We start from the raw sequence: 24,335 nt of genomic DNA on the forward strand, positions 1-24,335 counted from the left end.
GAGTTCAAACATCTCTGAAAAGAGCATTGAAAAAAACAGCTGTTAGTACCTTCACTGCAAATTTTTTGTCGTTTAGTCGTTTAGTCGTGTCCGACTCTTCGTGACCCCCTGGACCAGAGCACGCCAGGCCCTCCTGTCTTCCACTGCCTCCCGCAGTTTGGTCAAACTCATGTTTGTAGCTTCGAGAACTGCAAATAGCAGCAGCAAAACTAGCTCTCAAAGGCCTGGGCCAGTAGAAAGGGTTTAACATTCTGCCAGAGTGTGGCAAGTCTGGGGGACTGTCTGACTTCTCCTGGAAGGGGCACCACCACAGAGAATGCCCTGTTTCTTGTCACCATCCTTCTGGCCACTTCAGCAAGTGTGGTCTGTCCCCCGATAGGAAATTTTGGTTTGCAAGGTACTGGAAAAGCAGCTCTTCACAAGTAGAGGAGGAGGGAGAAAGGTTGTTTTCTGCTGCTCCAGAGAAGCGGACACGGAGCAATGGATCCAAACACGGAGCAATGGATCCAAACTACAAGAAAGAAGATTCCACCTTCCTGACAGTAAGAGCTGTTCGACAGTGGAATTTGCTGCCAAGGAGTGTGGTGGAGTCTCCTTCTTTGGAGGTGTTTAAGCAGAGGCTTGACAACCATATGTCAGGAGTGCTCTGATGGTGTTTCCTGCTTGGCAGGGGGTTGGACTCGATGGCCCTTGTGGTCTCTTCCAACTCTATGATTCTATGATTCTATTCTATGATTCTATTCTAAGTATGGGGTCCCATGCACACCAGTACTAGCAGTGAACAGATTGTAGCTAGGCAGAGACATTCCTTGCCATGGAGGCTCTTTGGGCCTCCAGTAATAACTTGGAATGTCCTTGCTCTTTCATGGGGAATACTCCCCCATTGAGAGCAGGCAGGCGTCACGATTGACAGACTGAGGAATGCTTCCATAATAGCACCTCCATTTTCTTCACTCTAACTGGAGCATTATCCCAGAGAATTCAGGAATTCCGCAGATTCGATAAGTCTCAAAGGATGGAGTGCAGTAATAAGTCCCCACACCTGAGGAGCTGTCCATGGTCAATCCACACCTGCACCCTTGAATCCTGGGTTGAAAATTACCCTGTTCAGTTTGTACTTGTTGGTTATGACACTACATATTGGGAGCTGTGGGGCCAAAGACTGGACATTTTGCGGATTCAGTAGTTGGAATGGTGATTGGAGGAGGTGAAGCAAATGAGCTGACAGATTCACTAATTCTTCATTTTCCCACGTACCGTATTTTTTGCTCTATAGGACGCACCCGACCATAGGACACACCTTGTTTTAGAGGGGGAGAACAAGAAAAAAAGAATTCTCCCCCTCTCTGCGCAGCGCCCCTTCAGCGAAGCGGCAAGAGAAACGGAGTCGCTTCCAATTCTCCTCCCGCTTAGCTGAAGGGGCGCTGCGCCTTAGCTGAAGGGGCACCTACCCTTCAGCGAAAGGAACCCGAAGCCTCTGGAGGCTTCAGGCGGCTATCTTTCAAGCCTGGAGAGTGAGAGGGGTCAGTGCGCACCGACCTCTCTCGCTCTCCAGGCTTCAGCGAAAGCAATGCGAACCCTCTGGAGCACGGCGGGAGCGCTCCCACTGCGCTTTGGAGGCTTCACGTTGCTATCGCTGAAGCCAAGCAGCCTGCATTCGCTCCGTAAGACGCACACACATTTCCCCTTAATTTTTGGAGGGGGAAAAGTGCGTCCTATAGAGTGAAAAATACGTCCTATAGAGCGAAAAATACGGTATGTGTCTCACACATACACACAGAAGTGTCTTGCTGACGAGTTCTCATGACTGACAGAGGGGCCTGGCAGTTGCTGCTACCACCAACCAGGAATCCCCTCTGGGTTCTGTAGTACTTCTGTCTGTGAGTCCGCTCCCTGGAGGAAACTTGTAAAGAGTCAATATGTTTGCTGTCCTCAAACCTGTTAAGTCAGAGATCTCACCATGTCTAGTGGCCTTAAGATGATTCTCTGGTCCCAATGGGTGACACTGCTGCAAGCTCATTCACTTAGCAAAAATAACCACACCCCACCCCTGGTTGTGTGAGCTTTCAGCAGCAATTAGTTCCTCTGCCGGCTCTTGTCTAGGAGAAAGCAGATGCAAAGGAAGGGGATTTCATTTCGGCTTGAGGAGTTTGCTGAAACAAACACCGGTCATTTTTCTCTAATTGTGCCAATGTATCCTACACTTTTATTAAAGGTGGCTCTCCTTTTTAGTCATTTATATATTGCACTATGATTTGGCAGTACTGTGAATATTAAACATAATTAAATCTACTGTGAGGCATCGGGAGTAATATGGGTTGACCCTTCAGGTATTCATTCAATTTTTGTCTTTTTCATCAGAGAGCAATTCTTGAAGACCAACGCACAGCTGACCATCAGATGCAGGCAATTACTTTCAGAGCTTTCCTATATTTACCCTATTGATCTGGTGAGTTTCGCATTCTCCAGTAACGCCAGCTTCCGAAGCTGTAGTTGGGATGCCACATTCATTTGTGCAACTGTCAGTATGTCAAACCAAAGATATTGTAGTCTCCTACAGATAGGCCCCTACCCATAGCATGTGTAAAGCTCCATCTTCAGCCTCCACCATCTCCAGATAAAAAGAACTTTGATCACAGGGCTGGAAAAGAACTGTGCTCAGTGCACTGGGGAACTGCTGCCTGCTGAAGCAGACCTACTGAGGACCCTGAGATCAATGATCCCTCTGTTAAGGGTATGGCACGATGTAGCAATCACCCCCTGTTGAGTGACTCTGGGGACATAGGCTAGGTCCCTTAAAATATTCTGCACTAGGATTCTCCTGTAGGCCCACCTTCAGTTCTCAGAAGCAAAGAATACCTTTAGGCCAGGAGCATGTTTATGGGGCCATCGATATAAGTAATGAAGGCAGCAAGCAAAACGCAGAGCGGAGCCGGCTGCCGTCAAATCAGGAATGCTAAAGTGAAACGTGGCTTTTGATTTCTTCTGACTCGCTTTCCCACTAAACGTTCATGGCACATATTCGAAGACCTGCCTGCTTCCATTACATGCTCAGATTTTGATTCTGTTGTTTACAATTCGGGTTTTTGATTCTCGCATGGGCACCCTTCCAACCTCACTTTCTGCTCTTAAATCCACAGAATGATCAAAAGGATTATTTTATTTGTGGAGTCAAGTTGCCCAATTCTGAAGACTTTCAAGGTAATTGGCTATTTACCTGCTTGCTTTTGATACCTAATTGCCCTGTGCAGGCACGCCAGCAGAGAAACCCAGACAGCAAATTTCAGTTGCGGGGGAGGGGAATTCCATTGTTTCGCAGGAGACAGTTTTCAAACGAATGTTCCTAACTTCTCCATGATGGGAACCCACATTTTAAGAAAACAAATTTAAATAGTGACTCACTTTGATTTCTTGCAGTAGTTTGCGCATTTTTGCAAGCCCATCATTGTTGCTATTTGATAGCATTTCTTAGTAGCCCAGATTTCCATATGAACCTTCCTTACATTGCAAAAGAAAGAATAGTAGTGATTTTTTTCTAAAACTTCTCTCCCTTTTCACATTGAAGTCATTTTTCTTATCCACGGGATAGATTGAGCATCAGTTTAGATCAGGGATCTGCAAACTTTTTCAGCAGGGGGCAGGTCCACTGTCCCTCAGACCTTGTGGGGGGCAGGACTATATTTTTTTTGGGGGGGGGAAATGAACGGATTCCTATGCCCCGCAAATAACCAAGAGAGAGATGCATTTTAAATAAAAGCACACATTCTACTCCTGTAAAAACATGCTGGTTCCTGGACCTTCCACAGGCAGGATTTAGAAGGTGATTGGGCCGGATCCGGCCCCTGGGCCTTCATTTGCCTACCCATGGTTTAGATGATTGAATTCTGAGTTAACTGTGTGTCAAAGATCTACCAAACTACCGTGTGACGTGGCTCTTCTCTGACCTTAATAAAGGTTAAATGCTACTATGCACCCAGATGTAGCTGTCTAAACAGGGGGTATCTTATGCACCAATTTAAAATCTTCGTAAATAAATACTATTCCTTGCTCTGTTACAATCCTGTCCAACGGCTCCCCTTGTGTCAATAACTTTTCAACAGCCCATTTTTTAGGTTGTCACAGTTTGCTAGTGCCCGTGAAGTGATTACAGTTCTCAGCAAACTTGTCACATAGAATTAGGTGAGCTGCCCCCACGGCATAGCTGAAAATAGAATGTGGTGAAACGAAATTGGCAGGTTGCATTGAAAAGAGTGCCTTTCCTATGATTTCCTGGAAGTTAACGCCAGACAGGTTGTGGAAATTTAAACCCAGGCAGGAGAAGATGGGGTTAATTCGTGACGCCGAAATAGTTTGCTGTAATGAAATACATGTTTTTCCCCTCCCCCATTTTATATAAAGGGAGCAATCTCTCCACCCCCCCCCCCGAGTTTGGATGTCTTGTCTCCGCTTACCAAAAGCTTGGCATGAGTTCATGGAAGCCGGGTGTGACTGATTCTCAGAAAGCCTAAAAAAAATGGGAAAGCAGAACCTCTTTTTAAAAACCAAATGCATAGGAGATGAGAACATCTGTAAGCCAGGATAGTTAGCTCATGTGCCCTAATGGGGAGGAGTGGGAGAGCAGGAGATATTCTCTCGCGAAAGGTGGATTCTGAAGTGTGGGCTGAAAGAGGTAGTCTCCCCTCCTCCCCAGAGGAGTTCAGACGTAAGGAGGACCTTAAGATCCACAAATGACAACATTTTGGAGGTCCCAAGTCGCAAGGTGGTTAGATTGGTCTCAACTAGGGCCAGGGCCTTTTCAGTACTGGCCCCGACTTGGTGGAACGCTCTGTCACAAGAGACCAGGGCCCTGCGGGACTTGACATCTTTCCGCAGGGCCTGCAAGCCAGAGCTGTTCCGCCTGGCCTTTGGTTTGGACTCAGTCTGACCCTTATGTTTCCCTCCCCTTACGGTTTTGATCTATGGGCTACTTTTAAAATGGGGCTGCATTTTAAATTGCATTTTAATCCTGTATTTTAAATTGGGTCCCCCCCCCCCTTTATGTTTTTACTGTAATTTTACTGGTGTTAGCCGCCCTGAGCCCGGCTCTGGCCGGGGAGGGCGGGGTATAAATAAATTATTATTATTATTATTAGATGTGTCGGGAAATATGGTATCAGAAGAGGTTGGCTGTGATCATCCTTGGCAAGAGGTGGCTAGGAGGGTCCGGGAAACAACACAACCCTCCATAGGGCTGACCCCTCCATAGAATCATTGAATTGGAAGGAATCCCCAAGGATCATCCAGTCTAGCCCCATGTCTATCAGCTCATTTTTCCCCCCTGCAGTGTTAATTTGCTGTGCCCCAGTTAAAAAAACCCACAACAGCGTTGAAGAGCTTTGTGCAGTAAGCCAATTCAAAGCATGGCAATGAGCCACCATTTGGACCTTAATAGGGTGGAGTGACTCTGAACTGTGTGCTTGCTCTCCTTTACAGCAAAGGATGATGGCAGCAATGCTGTCGCTTTGGGCTACACTGCTCATCTGGTCTCCATGATTTCCTTCTTCCTGCAAGTGCCACTCAGGTATCCAATAATTCACAAGGGCTCCAGGTCTGCAATCAAAGATAATATTAACGATAAACTGACCGAGAAAGAGAGAGAGTAAGTGCATTTTCTTTTTCTTTTGTTTTTTGGTGTGCTGGGGGCTGCCAGATCTTGGTCAGATTAACTTATTTTTCACACACAATCCGATGCACTCCATAAAATCCCTCCAAAATTGTGGCTGATGCCTTCTTTGTTCTCTTGTGAGATGTAGGGATCAAATAACATTAGCACCCAGACCTGGCAGAGCTGGCTGTTTGAAACAGTGTTTCCCTCAAATGTAAATTCAAGCCATTTCCTTACATACACGTTTCTCTTCAACATTTGAGCCACCTAGAACCTAGGCTCTAGCCTGCTCAAGTGTGAAGAATGTTTCTGTTTTCCCTGGACTGGACAGATTCTGGGTTCCATTCCCAACTCCTGCCAACCTAGCAGTTCGAAAGCACTCCAAAAAGTGCAAGTAGATAAATAGGTACCACTGCGGCGGGAAGGCAAATGGCATTTTTGTGCTCTGCTCTGGTTTTGCCAGAAGCGGCTTAGTCATGCTGGCCACATGACCCGGAAAAACAGTCTAAAACTGTCTGTGGACAAACACCGGCTTCCTCGGCCTGTAAAGCAAGATGAGTGCCGCAACCCCAGAGTCGTCTGCGACTGGACTTTGCTGTCAGGGGTCCTTTACCTTTTAAACAGCCTTCTAAAATCTATTGAACACAAAGAATGAATCAATAAAACTGTTTATTATATTACATTATGTTTATTATATAATAATATAATTGAAGGCAATTGCAGTCTCTAAAATACTTTAAATCCCATGTTTAAAATGGCCAGATTGTGTGTGGACCCGAGGTTCAACCTATCGGAATGTTTGCAAATATTCAAACTGCTCCGGAGTAAGCTTTCTGTGGGAGAGCGTAAGATCAGAGGTTGTATGTGCTGTTGAGAAAGGATATGAAGGCACAGGATGGGGGGTGGAGATGATTTTAGAAGAAGTCGCTTCCAATAAACCTTTCTAGAAAGGTTTCAGTTGCTTCCACTTGTATTTCATAAATCACTGATGCAGCACTATAAAGAGCAAAAGTGTTTTAGCAAAATGCTTCATTTTCATAAAATAGCACTCCCCACCACCAGGCCGATTTGCAGGATTGCCTCACCCTTCGTTAAAGTGCTTTGTGTACTGTTGAGCAGAGCAAGTATCATTTTGCTGCTTATTGGCAGTCATGCTAAATATTTTTTCCCTTAGAATTGTTGGATTTCCCCTTTAACCACATATTTATAGTGAAGGCTAAAGTCAAGCGTGTGAGCCAAGGCAAGGTCATTCTTTCCTCACAACTTACACCCCGTCCACTGGGATCACCCGCCTTCCTCTAGCCTCCAATGGACTGGAGGTGCATCAGAGAAAACAAATAGACGCCACAGAAGAAGGCAAAATTCCTAGGGTTACCAGTCAACTTTCCTGGTGGGAAACACCTTAATAGGGTGATAAGGGACGTGGGTGGCGCTGTGGTCTAAACCACTGAGCCTCTTGGGCTTGCCGATCAGAAGGTCGGTGGTTCGAATCCCCACAATGGGGTGAACTCCTGTTGCTCTGTCCCAGCTCCTGCCAACATAGCAGTTCGAAAGCACACCAGTGCAAGTAGATAAATAGGTACCACTGTGATGGGAAGGTAAATGGCGTTTCTGTGCGCTCTAACTTCCGTCACAGTGTTCTGTTGCGCTAGAAGCGGTTTAGTCCTGCTGGCCACATGACCCGGAAAGCTGTCTGTGGACAAACGCCAGCTCCCTCGGCCTGAAAGCGAGATGAGCGCCGCAACCCCATAGTCGCCTTTGACTGGACTTAACCGTCCAGGGGTCCTTTACGTTTACCTTTTACTAGGGTGGAACCTGGAGTTTGGGAGAAATGCATGCACTGAGTTTTCCAAGAGGGAATCTTCGGAGCAAGGAGGCACTGCTCTATGCTAGTCTTGTGTTTGAAGATAGAGTAGCCCTCCTGATGTTTTTGGGCTGAAACTCCCATCATCCGTGGCCACTGACCTTGCAGGCTGGGTCTGATGTTTGCTGGAGTCCAACAAGATCTGGAGGGCATTATATTGACTATCCCTGTTTTAAGAGCCTAAGAACCTTTCTGGTTCAGACCAAAGGCCTACTCAGACCAGAACCCCGTATCCCAGAGTGATTAACCACATGTCTCATTAGGGTAGATCTTGATGGCCTGAAACGAGTGGAGAAATGCGATGCACATTATCTGGAAAAGTTGCCACCTGCCCTGTTATACGTTGCTAGCCCGAGTTCTTAGCTGAGCAGCATACTGTGATGACTGGCCTTGTGTTTATCTCGAGCCCAGCCTATGTTGCAGCATGATGTTACTGCACCGTGGAAAGTTGGGAATAAAAATGGCACCAAAATAATTGATAAGGTCCATCAGATGCTTGTCTTGAATACCATCCACACGTGGCAGCAGAATGTCATAGTGTGAATAGCAAGCTTGGTGTGGGTCAGCTTTGGTGGGCAAAGGCTGAAGAGTGCCTTGGCCAGCATGGTTAAAAACATCAAAGGAAAACCTTCCAGACCCTCCCATGTTCTGTCCATAGTTGTCAACCGTCCCTTATTTGGCGGGAAACTCCCTTATCCCAGTGCCGTTTCCTGCTGCTGTCCCGGATTGATGATGTCCCTTAAATTTCCCGGGTTTCATGCTCGTCCAGCTCAGGAGGGAAGCAGCGGCTCGGGGTCCTCCGCCTCGAGAGAGCGAGAGAGAGCGTGCGCACGAGCTGCTGCGTCTCCGCTCTCCCTTTTCCCCCTCAGGGGTGCGTCATGAGGAGACGGGTGGTGGCGGGCAGGCAGGCAGCCCCTCTCTTGTGAGACTTCTGCAGCGCTGCCAGGGGAAGCCGGAGGCGGCGGCAGCGGCTGAGGAGGCGGCCTGAGGGAGGAGGAAGAGGAGGGGATGGGGAGGGACGCAGAAGGGCGGCACTTCAGCAGCTGCCGCAACCGCCTCATGCCGGCCTCGCGGGCGGGGTGGGCGAGAGTCTCTCTCCCTCCCTCCCTCTCTCTCGGGCGGTTAAGGGCCGATGGAACTCCTGGTGCCAGGACGACGGCAGCCCCGACGTGCTGCTTAGCATCCCCTCCAACCAGTGCAGCATCTTAATGTAGTGATTTCCCCCTCTGCATCCCTTTCATAACTATTTGGATAAATCATTTGTCCATCCATAGTTCAAATTTTTACTACAAGTTTTCTGTCAATCCTACCAATGTATGTAACTCTTTACAATAGCTTTTCAACTAAATTATAAACTTTCCCCATTCTTTATTAAAGAGGTCCTCTTCCTGGTTTCTAATTCTGCCTGTAAGCTTTGCCATCTCGATGTCGTTCATCGGTTTTTTCTGCCACTCTTCTTTGGTTGGAGTTGTAGACCCTTAGGATCATCTAGTCCAACCCCCTGCAAAACACAGTCAGTCGCAGCAAAAGCAGCATGGCTCCATCAGTGCTGGATTTCTGTATAAACCAAGCCAAAATCCCTTATTTTGGCTGCTGACCCCTTATTTTTGAGGCTGCTGACCCCTTATTTTCGAGGCTGCTGGTCCCTTATTTTCAAATCCGTAAGTTGACAGCTATGGTTCTGGCCAAGAGCAGCCACTCTACTCTAGAGGACAGCTTGGTGGCTCTCTTTAAAGCAGAATATTTGGGCTGACAGCTCTGATGGCACTTTATCAAGGCTGGGCCATAAAGCTGGTGAGAGACTATAATGGGGGTCTGTTGCTTGCAAATCTCTGCAACTTCTAGAGATGAAATATGGTATTAATTATTGTGTGCTACTGGTTGCTGTGCAGCCCTCTCAGATCATATGCAGAAGTTTAAGATTCCTTAATGGGCAATTCATGATAAAGTTAGCTGCAAGCCTGGCTTCCATTTTTATATTGCATGTCTGTTGATGTAATATTACAAGGCTAATTTCTTTCATAAATTTCTCAGCCTCTCCATGTTCATAGCCCACTATGTTCCTCGGGGGGGCGGGAGGGGGGAAGTCATTTTCATCAAGTACTTTACACACATATATATTTGCTATATTTCCTTGTTAACGGCCCCTCATAAACTCTAGGAAATTTACTTAAGACTACACCCCTGCTGCTAGTTGATTGGGCGTCTTTTCCACAGCTAAATTTTTGTCTCTGCTTGTCTACAACCTACTTTGTTTTTGTACTGGCTAAACAAAACAAAAAAATAAGTTAGAAGTGGAATTTGGTGCATATGCACATTGTTGGTATTGGATTAAAATGGGGGTAGCTGAACTTTGACTTTCCAGATGTTGCCGTTGCCTCTGACCATTGGTCATGCTGGTGCAGGCTGATGGGGGTTGGATTCCAGCAACATCTGGTTGGTTGGCCAGGAAAAAAATTGGTATCATGAAAGGAGAATTCCCTGGATGTCAAGATCCAGGTTTGGGGCATGTACTCTTAGATGAGTGAACCCACAGAGATTTAAAATCACAAAATATGCAGCAAAGTAAAGTGTGGAAATATGGGCTGTTAGGCTTTTAAAATATGTGCTTCAGAGTTCCAATTAAAGTTTCCCTCTTCCCCTAGCATAGAAAACGACCACCTGTTTGGTAAGTTAAAAACTGGTTTACTTGTAAACTCTTCAAAGGTCAGGTTCATGTGCTTTTCCATGCGTCAGTCAGAAAACACAGATAGTAAAACTTGGCTTAGTTATAATGGTGAACGTTCCTAAATTATTGGTATAGGAACACAAGAGCCATGTGGTCTGAGCTGCACTAACTAACCAGCTCAAAACCTTTTCGCTTGCTGAGCTTCTCAGATAGGCAGAGGTACAATAGGCTTGATTATCTTCCCCTCATGCTGAGGATGACCTAGCTAAGCTTAGCAAGGACAGCTTTCTCTGTGTTATTTTTTTTTTTTAATATAATTTTTATTCAGTTTACAAATAAGACAAATTAATATAATTCAAACAATTTATAAAACCATTCTCTCATTTTTGACTTCCCTCAACTTGGCTGGTACTCCTTCCCTTCACAATTTTCCACACATTTCTTGGTTCATATCTACTTCTTAAATTAAATCTGCTTTCAATCCATAATTTTAACTTTCATTTTTACAAAGCTTCTCTGAGCGTTACAAACGTTATTTGTTTTTCACTTAAATTATGCATATATTCTGAGAATTTTTCCCATTCTTCAATAAATCTCTGATCTCGTCGATTCCTAATTCTTCCTGTCATTCTATCGAGTTCAGCAAAGTCCATCATTTTCATTCTCCATTCTTCCAGTGTTGGTAGTGCTTCTTGTTTCCATTTCTGGGCTAACAATATTCTCGCTGCTGTTACTGCGTACAAAAATAATTTCCTATCTTTCTTGTTTATCTCATTTCTCACAATACCTAGCAGGAATGCTTCTGGCTTCTTAACAAATGTATATTTAAACATTTTCTTCAATTCATTATATATCAAGCTTTCTCTGTGTTATTAACCCCTTCATGCATTAATTAGACTTAAGCATGTTGGTTACATGAGGCTGGTCATCCCACATATCTGTAAGACTACCAGTTAGTCCCTCTTGCGTTAAAGTTCGACAGTGTGGCACAAGCAAGGGATTGCAAAAGATCCTCTCTCCGCAACAGAATCTGCAGGTTTATAGTACTCTGTTCTCTTGGAACGCAAGAGGATATGGCTCTGAAGGCACAAGATGGAGCATTATGAATCTTTAGGGGATGCTTCCTTTACAGAACATGTATCACAGCCAATTCACTTCCCAGTCTAAGGAGGTCTCTGCCACTCTAGCCCCCAAGCTGAGTGGTGTCCAGTGGCTTTCCAGTCCATCAGATTTATTTTCCAACCAAAAGAGTGAGGAGTTACCCGTCCTCAGGTATGATGCAAAACATCTCATCTAAGCTGCCAGGAATAATCAGATGACAAGTAGATTGCCCAGGGGCAGTATTATAGTGGACTAACGTGTACCGTATTGGCCCGAATATAAGCCGCACCTGCAAATAAGCCATACCTTTTAAAATTCGGGGGGGGGGGGAGAAAAAAAGACAATACATGAGTATAAGCCGCTCCCTTAAAATTCCGCAGGCATCCACACCCGTAAATGGCAGATGTAGAAGAAAATCCTACAGCAATATCGTCAAAGCCAATTTTTGTAAGGTTGCAAATTTAAGCCGTGCTTTAACTTTTCATGGTCGGAATTTGGAAAAAGTGTGGCTTATATTCGGGCCAGTACAGTAATATGTGGGATAAATACATCTGAGTAACTTAAGATTCTCCTTGTTCTAGTTTCAGACTTCCTAAAACCTTTCCTAGTGTGAGAGGTAGATGTGCATTGTGGTCATTCTTTTCTAGTGTTTCTCATTCTAGGACTAAACTTTTTCTTCTGTGAGGATCTCTGTCCATATCTTCTAGTTTCACGTTGCTTCATCTCCTGTGTGCGGAGGCAAACCTTAGCTTGACTATTCCTGTCTGCTGTCTCTGTCACCCACATAGCACCTATTTCACAAGACAGTTCTCTGGTTTGCTTCATACGTTACATTTTTTTTAAAGAAGCAATTTTTATTTCCGTGTTTGGAAAGACAGTGTGCGGTGCCATGATCGGCATTTGGAACAGATGCATGTGTTGGTTTAGGTGAGTGAACACTCATGTGTCTGACTTCCTTTCCAACTGTTATGGAAATTACCGGGGGGGGGGGCATCTTTAAAGTTAAATATTACAAATATTAGACTCACTGGAAAAAACCCTGGAATAGACCACTGGAAAAGACCCTGATGTTGGGAAAGATGGAGGGCACAAGGAGAAGGGGACGACAGAGGACGAGATGGTTAGACAGTGTTCCCGAAGCTACAAACATGAATCTGACCAAACTGCGGGTGGCAGTGGAAGACAGGAGTGCCTGGCGTGCTCTGGCCCATGGGGTCACGAAGAGTCGGACACGACTGAACGACTAAACAACAACATTACAAATATTATGGCTGAATGTATCCTTTCAACTTGACAGCTCAGGGAAGTTACCTAGCTTTAAAAATAATATAAAATCATCTCCTTCCCCAGTTCCCTCCATTCCAAAGCTATTTTCCCCTTGAAAAAGGACTCCAGGAAGTTCCCGGAGGTGACAATTGCTAGGCTCCTTGTCAGCCAAAGGAAGCCAGATCTCATCACCTGACTCGCCTCAGGCTCCAGACATGCAAAGGAACTTCTATTGTACTTTTGGGTGGTGGGTAGTTAAGACATATTTGTCTATGCTAATCTTATACCTGAGTCTTGCCCTGCCATGTCTGCTTAGGCTAATCTTGTACCAAGGACTTGTCTGGACATGTTTGCCAAGTTTAATACCTCCCCTTTTGTGACATGTCAGTGATGTAGCAATGATGCTGTATGAACTGTATTCTGGGATATGGTGGGAAAGTTTTAAAAGTCTTTGTCACCCCATCCTCGGGGTTCAAACTTGCTCTTTGAACCTGTTGCGCAATAAACTTTGGTCTACAGCTATTTGCTCCGGTTGGCTGGAATCCTTCCTTTATTCCGCAGGGACCCGCAGGCTCTGCCCGACTGAGCAGCCTCGCACTTAGATTTTTTCCTTAACACTACCCATTGATCTGATGCATCATAAGAGCACCAGGCCACACATCTCCATAGCAGAAGGGGACTTGCTGATGGAGTTTATTCTGAGTACAAGCAGCTTCAAGTTACTTGAGTCAGCTCTGGAAAATGTTATGGAAACCTAAGTCTTCTGCTTAATATTTTTATTATGTATTAAAATAATAATACACTTTAACTCTGCTATGGTAATGGAAGTATTCTTTCAGTAGTTCTGAAATCTCAGGGGGTGGGGGGGAGCGTGTGTAAAATAATACGCCTCCAGCAGACGATGCTCAAGGGCACATATAATATATCAAACCAAAAATAACGTGACTGTGGCCTACTTAACCCTAGTTTGTAAAATTCTTCCATAATCTAAGCAATCACTCACAGTATCAATGCTACTAATCAGGAATTATAGCAATTTTCAAGTGAGTCCAAATTTCATACTTAAGTAGTTTTAACCCTCATGACCTTTCAGGGATTAGGTATTTCAACTATATCCGGTCTCTTGTAGACTTGAAATGAGCCCAGGCTTTCCCAAGCTGCATGGGTAATTAGGTCAATTGGCCGAGGCCCCAGAATTCGACCACTCTAATTGGTATAATTCGAGCGTGTGCTAGTGAGTATTCCTGTTGGCTTCTCGATTAGAGTCGAGGGCTGGCTCCCTTTTGCTGCAGAGGTATTAACTAGTGCTGCAGCTTACGAATACTGCGACATCTTATGAAGAACAGTTTTAAAATTTAAGTGTTAGGCACTATTTTTAGAGGAAGTCAAAAGGATTGCTTTGCCTTTGCCATTCAAGCTGGCCACCTGGTTGCAGACTGCATGCCTGGGCAATATGCTGATATGTGATTAATGACCCACAACTAAGTTGACTTGTTATAGATAGATGTGGACTGAGCATGTTTTTGGCTGTGGTGCAACCGTTATGGGGCTAGAGGGCCAGAAAGGAGGCTCCACATCCAGTTTTCAAGCTAGAATTACTTAAAGCAGTGGCTCGAAAATACTCTGTGGTCTAGGGTGAGAATGAACAACCATCCCTCACCAGCGACCATTCTAGCTGGAGCTGATGGGAGTCTAGAGGACTACAGGTTGCCCACATTCTAGTCACTGAAGAGTAGCTGTTGAGGCTGGATTTGTCCCACCTATTTTGCGAGCTTGGTTTGTGGCCTTGGGGTAAGTCACAAGTTTCAGCTCTAGATTTCTATCTGTATAATGGAGACCAGCACGAGACAAGCAAGATACAGACTGCAAAGCATTTTACAAATGCAGAATTAGTAAATCATGACTTGGTAGTGTTTGGTGCAGTGAAGTTCATGTGTATGTGTCTGTCACTTGCAGAATGGCAGCCAAGGTCTTTGGGTACTTTTAAAGCAGGCTATATATAATTGCTTCCAGTTCACCCAGCTCTAAAGCTGCTTTGGGTAAGGTTTTCCCTTCCCAGCTTTTTAAAACTATATATTTTGCAGCTGGGGGGGGGGGGGAATTGCTATGCAGGTCTGATATGGAACACTTTGATCATTTTGGGGAGCTCTTTAAGTTCTTTGAGTGTTAGGTATACACAGGGATGTGTATACCTGTGAAGAGATCCAAGATTTAGAACCTCAAAGCCAAAGTGAGAGCATTTGGGTCAAAATTAAGGGAGAGAAGAATAACAGTGACCTCATTGTGGGAGTTTACTATAGATCCCCAAGCCAAACGGAGGACATAGATGATGCCTTCCTGGAACAGATGGCCAAGCATGCAAAAGGAAGGGAGATAGTAGTAATGGGGGACTTCAGTTACCCAGATATTTGTTGGATGTCAAACTCAGCCAAGAGCATAAGGTCAAACAGATTCCTCACTGGCCTTGCAGACAACTTCATTGTCCAGAAGGTGGGAGAAGCAACAAGAGGAACAGCCATTTTAGATCTGGTCCTAACCAATGTCGATGACCTGGTTAATGGGGTAGAAGTGGAAGGATCATTAGGCACAAGTGATCATGCTCTTCTGAAGTTTACTATACAACGGAAAGGAGCAGCCAAGCATACTAGGACTCAACTTCTTGACTTTAAGAAAGCCGACTTCATAAAACTTAGGGAAGTGCTGGGTGAGATCCCATGGACAGTAATACTAAAAGGAAAGGGAGTTCATGATGGCTGGGAGTTTGTTAAGAGGGAGATAGTAAAAGCACAACTTCAGGCAATACCAATGAGACGGAAACATGGAAGGTGCCTAAAGAAGCCAGGGTGGCTATCTAAAGAACTTTTAACTGAGTTAAGATTAAAAAAGGATGTGTACAAAAAATGGAAAAGGGGGGAAACCACCAAAGAGGAATTCAAACAAATAGCCAGCACGTGTAGACACAAAGTCAGAAAAGCTAAAGCACAGAATGAACTCAGGCTTGCTAGAGAGGTTAAAAGCAACAAAAAAGGCTTCTATGGGTATGTTCGTAGCAGAAGGAAGAACAAAGAAACAGTGGGGTCACTCAGAGGAGAAGATGGTGAAATGCAAACAGGGGACACAGAAAGGGCTGAACTCCTCAATGCCTTCTTTGCCTCAGTCTTCTCCGATAAAGAAAACAATGCCCGACCTGAAGAATTTGGAGGAAATGATTCAGCAGAGGAAACACAGCCCAGAATAACTAAGGAGATAGTACAAGAATACTTGGCTAGTTTAGATGTATTCAAGTCTCCAGGGCCAGATGAACTGCATCCAAGAGTATTAAAAGAACTGGCAGATGTGATCTCAGAACCACTGGCAGTCATCTTTGAGAATTCCTGGAGAACAGGCGAAGTCCCGGCAGACTGGAGGAGGGCAAATGTTGTCCCTATTTTCAAAAAGGGGAAAAGAGAGGACCCAAATAATTACCGCCCAGTCAGTCTAACATCAATACCAGGGAAGATTCTGGAGCAGATCATTAAGCAAACAATCTGTGAGCACCTAGAAAGGAATGCTGTGATCACCAATAGTCAGCATGGATTTCTGAAAAATAAGTCATGTCAGACTAACCTGATCTCATTTTTTGACAGAATTACAAGCCTGGTAGATGAAGGGAACACAGTGGATGTAGCCTACCTTGATTTCAGCAAGGCATTTGACAAGGTGCCCCATGATATTCTTGTAAAGAAGCTGGTAAAATGCGGTCTTGACTATGCTACCACCCAGTGGATTTGTAACTGGCTGACTGACCGGACCCAAAGGGTGCTCATCAATGGTTCCTCTTCATCCTGGAGAAGAGTGACTAGTGGGGTGCCACAGGGTTCTGTCTTGGGCCCGGTCTTATTCAACATCTTTATCAACGACTTGGATGATGGACTCAAGGGCATCCTGATCAAATTTGCAGATGACACCAAACTGGGAGGGGTGGCTAACACCCCAGAAGACAGGATCACACTTCAAAACGACCTTGACAGATTAGAGAACTGGGCCAAAACAAACAAGATGAATTTTAACAGGGAGAAATGTAAAGTATTGCACTTGGGCAAAAAAAATGAGAGGCACAAATACAAGATGGGTGACACCTGGCTTGAGAGCAGTACATGTGAAAAGGATCTAGGAGTCTTGGTTGACCACAAACTTAACATGAGCCAACAGTGTGACGCGGCAGCTAAAAAAGCCAATGAAATTCTGGGCTGCATCAATAGGAGTATAGCATCTAGATCAAGGGAAGTTATAGTGCCACTGTATTCTGCTCTGGTCAGACCTCACCTGGAGTACTGTGTCCAGTTCTGGGCACCACAGTTCAAGAAGGACACTGACAAACTAGAACGTGTACAGAGGAGGGCAACCAAAATGGTCAAAGGCCTGGAAACAATGCCTTATGAGGATCGGCTAAGGGAGCTGGGCATGTTTAGCCTGGAGAAGAGGAGGTTAAGGGGTGATATGATAGCCATGTTCAAATATATAAAAGGATGTCACATAGAGGAGGGAGAAAGGTTGTTTTCTGCTGCTCCAGAGAAGCGGACACGGAGCAATGGATACAAACTACAAGAAAGAAGATTCCACCTAAACATTAGGAAGAACTTCCTGACAGTAAGAGCTGTTCGACAGTGGAATTTGCTGCCAAGGAGTGTGGTGGAGTCTCCTTCTTTGGAGGTCTTTAAGCAGAGGCTTGACAACCATATGTCAGGAGTGCTCTGATGGTGTTTCCTGCTTGGCAGGGGGTTGGACTCGATGACCCTTGTGGTCTCTTCCAACTCTATGATTCTATGATTCTAGGTAAGGAAAGGAATAAATTTTAAATCCCAAGTGGGAAGTTCAAATCAGAGTTGGAAGGGGCCTTGAGAGTCATCTAGTCTGACCCCCTGCCATTCAGGAATCCTGCCCACAGCCTTCCCTGAGTGGGCTCAAACCTTCTAGTTAACAGCCAAATGCATGGACCCATTTGAGGATGAGAAAGACAAAAGGTGGGAAGACTCACCAGGCAGAGCAGGAGGAGCCAGCCCAAAATGACACAGATAAAGTTATGGTGCCTGGTGGCACTTACTAGAACAGGAACAATCTCTCTGCCTTTCTCCCTCCCTCCCTCCCTCCCTCTGTTAGCCAGTTGGGTGTCAAAAGCAAACTACAGTGGTGCCCCGCAAGACGAATGCCTCGCAAGACGTAAAACCCGCTAGACGAAAGGGTTTTCCGTTTTTCAATGCGCTTCGCAGGACGAATTTCCCTATGGGCTTGCTTTGCAAGACGAAAATGTCTTGCGAGTCTTGAGATTTTTTTCCGCTCCCCACCCCCTTTTTCTAAGCCGCTAAACCGCTAATAGCCGCTAAACCGCTAATAGCGCTAAGCCGCTAATAGGGTTGCTTCGCAAGACGAAAAAAACCGCTAGACGAAGAGACTCGCGGAACGAATTAATTTCGTCTTGCGAGGCACCACTGTACAGTCATACCTCATTTTGAGTCCACTTCATGTTACGTCTTTTAGCATTACGTCCTGCGGCAACCCGGAAGTACCGGAACGGGTTACTTCTGGGTTTCACCGCATGCGCAGAAGCGCTAAATCTCACTTCGTGGATGCACAAATCGCGCTGTGTGTCTGTGCAGACACAGCGCTTCGAGTTGTGGGCATTTCACGTTACGGATGGGCCTCTGGAATGGATCCCGTCTGTAACACTGTACTTGTTTTCCTGAAGCACAGTAGATGTTACAGATATATAACTCATAGGGCAACAGCTGGGAGACAGGCAAGGAAACTTGTTACTAACATGTACCTTTTTCCACTTGCAGAGGAATGGATCGCTAGCCATGAGACTACCAGGTCTTTGCACTTTACTGAAACCCAAATACCTCAGGTTGAGGAGGCACCCTAGAAAAGCTCAGTCTAACCATTTTCACCTGGCAGCTCTTACCGTGAATTGGAATGTAATCCCTTCTTTGAGTGCGCAGGGCTTCAGCTGCAGAAGCTTTCTTTTCAAGATGTGACTAGAAACATTACATTTTCAGCCATTCCACCCCTCGGTTTTGTGTGTGTGTGTATTTGCAGCTCCTTACTGGGGTTTCTTCAATTCAGTTTGAAATGCAAGCAAAAAGTCTGATTAGAGGAAAATCAGGATCTAAACCACATGTTTTTCATGTCAGATTAGAAACAGGTGGGTACAGTTAAAAATCAATCATTTCCTTAAGCTTAAAAAAAATAGTTTGGATTAAAGGCAGGTGGCTATACGTGGACATATGAAAAACCAACTTATTCGCCAACTTATTGGTACATATGAGATTGATCTCTCTGAACACAAAGAAGTTCATAAATCACAGAACTTGGCAATAAAGATGTTTAGGCTTGAGAACCTGGAAGAGCAAACCTTTGTATCTGAAAGGGTTTTTTTTTTTTTTTTTTTTTAAAATAGCACCTAGATCCTTTTTAGCTTCACTTTAACAGTTAACATCTGACTGACCTAAGAGGCCTGCGGAGACTCATTACAGCCTTTTCAAATATTGAAGCTGTCCCGTGATGCTGAACAGGTCGAGATTAGCCCAATAACATCATGTGGCTATGAAATGAAATGAGGGTGTGATTTGGGAAGTGCTTGTCTAAGGTCAGCAGAAAAAAAAAAGTGGGATAGCAAAAGTTAACAGGAGATGGATTGTACCAAAGGTATCCTTTTGTAGTCATTCTTGGCTTTAAAAGTGTGGCAGCTTAAAAAGGAAAGATTGCAGGATGTTCTTAGTTAATTTCTGCTGCTATGCTAAACTGTTAAGGAATCCTCCTACATTTCGGTTAACACTGAGCTAAGAAATACTGAGCTTATAGTAATGAATCGCTACTCTGCCAGGACAGTGCTATTATCCACAAAGTAATAATCCACGAGAAGGAGGAGAAAAATTGAGCCAGCCTAGTCCCGTTGACTTCACTGAATATTTCTCAGGTGAAGTAAGCTTTTTAGATCTTCTGTTTTTAATATTTGGAGCTTGAGAACGCCCCTGGACAAAACGCAACGCTTTTTAAGGGGAAGCAAGTTGTTAGGAAATTGGCTCACCGCTTCTGCTTCGCATGTGATCCCAGCGGCTGGAGGCTTCAGCCGAGATATTGTCTATTGCCGAAGTTTTGACACTTGATAACGGTTCAAGAATTTGGTACCATAATCATGGGAAGGGATGAGAGATAGGAGAGTCGGATGCTTGCCCACCATAGTGGGGTTTTTTTAAAAGAAATTAACCAAGAGAAGGAATCAGTAGTGGGGTTTTGTGTGTGTAGATAGCTAGATAGATAGATAGCATTGGAACATTATCTTCCTTTGTGTTGTCATTCAGTTCCCACCAATGTTAGAAACTCAGATATAAAACCTGGGTGCCAAATTACAGTTGCCAGAACGGAATGCCTAGTTGCCATTTGGGGACCAGATGGCTTGAAAGGCGTATTTTTCAACACGACTATTTGGTTCCTGAAATTCATTCCAGTTGTGCAGATAATTAAAGCCGATATTCTTAAATTCACTGGTTTTCCCCTCACGTGTTTGATGAAGTGCGGAGGGTCGCTAAAATAGAGAAACTAAAAGGATTTTATTTTTTTAACTTAACAATATGAAGCTATCTTAAAATGAAGTAGGAGGAAACGGTTGAGCCCTCTGTATCGTTCGACCATTACGTGTTCTTTTTTTTAAAAGCTTTTTGTTTCTAATTGTAGCAAATATCACTCTTCCCCCGGCAACATAATGAAATACTATCACGTAACAAATTGCACAATGTTTTTAAAGGGCATATTTATTGTCCAGGCTGAATGAATTTTGTGCTATTAATTGTAATTGTATCCTTTTATAATCCAAATCCTGCTACAGTTGGATAAAGTAACTCAGTAGATGTAGAAACAAATTCCATGTGATTTATACAACAACAGCAGGCAGTGGAATCTCGCTGCACGTATGTTCATTTTAAAGTGTGTTTTATTTTCCTGCACTGCAGACAGCTTGGATTTATAGAACTATTAAGTAAGGCGAGCTTAGATATATGGTGGTTAGAGTGATTTTATACTTCTCAACTTGAAGTGACCCATTAAGAATTTGAAGTATTGTAAAACTGAGACCTTGACGTTTTGGTGTACTGTAATGACGTCTGTTAAACCTTTGACTTTAATGGCTCTTGTTAGAAATAATATAGTTTTTGTCTTGGTTGCTGTAAAGAAATTGTTTAATAACACACAACTTCTGTCATGCATTACGATCTCATTTCAGAACTGAATTTCTGTTTTAAATTGTAATCCTGCTCTGTCCTGAAGACTCTTAATAGATCCTGTTGATCAATAGTTTTCTGATGTTTGTAGATATTATTGTTCAGCAAAATTAAAAGCCACTTTCACTGAGGACAAAAGTAAGCTTTAGCAATCATGGAATAAGAGGGGAAGTTCTTTAATGGATCAGTAACTGGTTAAACCAGGAAGCAGAGAATAGGAATAAATGGGCAGTTCTCCCATTAAGGAATGTAGAAATCAGAATTCCACAAGGATTAGTTTTAAGAGCTGTGCCTTTTAGCTTGTGTATAAATTATCTGGAGCATTCAGAATATGCTGTGCCAAATGTTGAGAAACAAACTCTAATCTTACCACTCCTGAATGGAAAAACAATAGGTATGAATATGGCAGAGTGATTATTTATTGGAACTAAAACGGTGAAAACAGTACAGATTATTTCAAAACCGGAAGCCTTTTATTATTAAAATAAGGCACACTCTTTTTAAGGATGCATCTCGTTTATTTTTTACAAACGGTAAACTATTTTTGTTTCATTTGCAATTTTTGCATTTAATTTTTGTAAATGAAAACTCAAATGTGAGTGTGAGATGGAGCTTGACTCATCTGCTTCCCTTTTCTTCCCTGCACCTTCCCAACACAAGTTCCTCTTACCCTTTCCCCCCCGCCACCTTCCATGCAGTGCAATTCTATGCATTTCTACTGAAAAGTGAATCCCATTTAGTTTAACGGGACTTAGTAAAGGTAAAGGGACCCCTGGCCGTTAGGTCCAGTTGTGGCCGACTCTGGGGTTGCGGCGCTCATCTCGCTCTGTGGGCCGAGGGAGCCGGCGTACAGCTTCCGGGTCATGTGGCCAGCATGACTAAGCTGCTTCTGGCGAACCAGAGCAGCGCACGGAAACGCTGTTTACCTTCCCGCCAGAGTGGTACCTATTTATCTACTTGCACTTTGACGTGCTTTCGAACTGCTAGGTTGGCAGGAGCAGGGACCGAGCAACGGGAGCTCACCTCGTCGCGGGGATTCGAACCGCCGACCTTCTGATCGGCAAGCCCTAGGCTCTGTGGTTTAACCCACAGCGCCACCCGTGTCCCTCAATGGGGTTTGCTGTTGCGTAAATAGGTATAAGATTGCATCTTAATAACTTTATGCAATGGTCTGTTCATTTATTTACATCTCTTTCCCACCTTCCTTCTGTAATTCATAACACTGACTCTGCGTGTGTCTTGTTTTAAAAATCTGCAACGGCCCTTAGCTGGGCTGAGTTGGTTAAATTTTACCATTTCTGGATTTATTTGTTTTTTTAAAAAAGTTTGAATGCACATATACTGGAGGAGAAGCTTTTATGGAAGGCAGTGGAAACAGCCGCCATAAGTCACTAATCTTTGGGTTGGTTGCGTAGACAAGTGTGCTCATGTTTTCCCCTCTTCCCATTTTAGATTTCCGTTGTATCCAAAGGGAGGAGAGAAACTGCAGTTTGACTATGGCGTCTACCTTCTCAACAAAAATATTGCACAGGTATGTAAGCTCAGAAAAGTACCCTTCCGTAGCAGAACTACATGCATCCATCATCGGGGGAGACAGTAATGTAGTTACTACTTTATCTATATTGCACACTTGTGGGAGATCATCCTAATTCACATGATCACTGATTCCCTGCATGCCTTGCAGAGAGTGTGTACACAGTTGGACAGCTTAACACACCCAACAATATAGGCCATCCCCATTTCCATCAGAAGACAAGAATCTGATGCCCTTCTTAGACTGCTATTGATGCCATAGGTAAGTTTTCCGGGAGCAGCCATATTAAGCTGGACATAGGGAATCAGTAGATGGTCAGGCTGGCTGTGTGAGCGGTTCTTAAGGTCAGGCAGGAAGCACTTCATCCTGGATTTCCGTGATCTGTATCTTTCCCACAGACTCCGTGGGGGGGGGGGGGCAGCGTGGAGGACCGAGGCATACAAAGCAAAATCTTTGGGCAATCAAAACACGTCCCCAGAGGGAGAATGGAATCTCTGTGAAATTGCAAAATAAGAACAATGAAAGCCATATCTAACTCCTAGGAGAACGCAAGGTAGAATTATAAGCAGGTCAATACAATTTTCTGCAGATCATTATGGGCGTTGTTTTGACCCGGGAATGGTATATCGGTGTGCTCCATTTCAACTTGCTGGTAATGGTTTCCATCTGTTTCATCTATTTATTTATTTTTTTAAAGCCCACGAATAAGTTCTCCCTTTCTTTGTTTCTTTCTTTTAAAAAAGAAGCCAACAGAGCCCTGTTAGTATTTGGAACTGACGAGTTGCAAATATTCGGGTTTTCAGCCCGATGTGAAGAGGGATTGATTGCTAATCCCTTCTGGGAATTGTAGCTTTGAGAGGGAAATGGGTCTCCTAACAGCTCTCAGCATACTTAAAAAACTACACCTCCCAGAATTCTGTGGGGAAGCAGTGGCTGTTTAAGCTGGTATCACAGTGCTTTAAATGGCATGCTGTGAATGTGGCCTAGTGGGAGGGGAGTATTATCTAGCAGTCATAACTGGCTTGCTCTATGTACTTTGAGCCTGGTAACTCCCAATAATAATAATAATAATAATACCTTTATTGTCAATGTACAACCTGTGCATAATGAAATTAACTGAGCCTCTCCCCCCCCCCCCAACACTCAGTTTCATTGCACTCTGCCTGCTTGCTAATTTAATTTGATTGGACACGCCCTAAAATAGAATTGATTTTGCTTCCCTGCTTAGGCTTGTGGGGCGTGGCTTTGCCTAACACTTCTTCTCCTTTAGAGTCAGCAGAACCAATTTTCCTGCACAGAAGGCAAGGGTGACAATTGCACACAAGAAACCGTTTTACCACTTAACAAATAAAACAAGCAGATACTGCATCATTCAGTTCCAGCTAGTCAGAAGGCAGAAAATTCAAATATTTTAATTTCCCCATTTTAAAAAAATGATTAGAAAATTATAGATGTGTAAGTATTCTCTCCGGCTTCAATGGGAAATTGCTGTTGGCTGGCTGTTTTGCTTAGCTTCACCTGGGTGACCTTGATTTGGGGACACCTGGGAAACTTCCAGCCTTTATTTACAGCTCAGTACTATTATTAAGTTCTATATTAAGGGACGCAGTTGGCACTGTGGTCTAAACCACTGAGCCCCTTGGCTTGCCGATCAAAAGGTCTGTGGTTTGAATCCCCAGACGGGGTGAGCTCCTGTTGCTCGGTCCCTGCTCCTGCCAACCCAGCAGTTTGAAAGCACACCAAAAAGTGCAAGTAGATAAATAGGTACCTCTCCTGCGGGAAGGTAAACGGCATTTCCATGCGCTGCTCTGGTTTCGGTGTTCTGTTGCTCCAGAAGCGGCTTAGTTATGCTGGCCACATGACCCAGAAAAACTGTCTGCAGACAAACGCCGGCTCCCTCGGCCACTAAAGCGAGATGAGCGCCACAATCCCAGAGTCGTCTGCGACTGGACTTAACTGTCAGGGGTCCTTTACCTTTTTACTATATTATAACTCTGAATGTC

At 44.3% G+C, this 24,335-nt stretch overlaps 1 protein-coding gene and 1 long non-coding RNA gene across 2 annotated transcripts in view; both read left to right on the forward strand.

The window, feature by feature from the left end:
* LOC310675839 overlaps window positions 1–24,335 on the forward strand; it is a 324,788-nt gene that overhangs the window by 208,075 nt on the left and 92,378 nt on the right. The gene's annotated exons all lie outside the window — the stretch shown is intronic.
* Window positions 1–24,335, forward strand: part of UVRAG (UV radiation resistance associated) — an 86,616-nt gene that overhangs the window by 44,096 nt on the left and 18,185 nt on the right. The window contains exons 10-13 of the mRNA XM_083436466.1: window positions 2,362–2,449; window positions 3,141–3,201; window positions 5,473–5,638; window positions 22,251–22,329. Coding sequence (XP_083292592.1) covers window positions 2,362–2,449; window positions 3,141–3,201; window positions 5,473–5,638; window positions 22,251–22,329 — 394 coding nt within the window. The remainder of the gene's footprint in view (window positions 1–2,361; window positions 2,450–3,140; window positions 3,202–5,472; window positions 5,639–22,250; window positions 22,330–24,335) is intronic.

The sequence above is a fragment of the Podarcis tiliguerta genome (assembly GCF_965153285.1).
Source record: "Podarcis tiliguerta genome assembly, chromosome: 4".
NCBI lineage: Eukaryota > Metazoa > Chordata > Lepidosauria > Squamata > Lacertidae > Podarcis > Podarcis tiliguerta.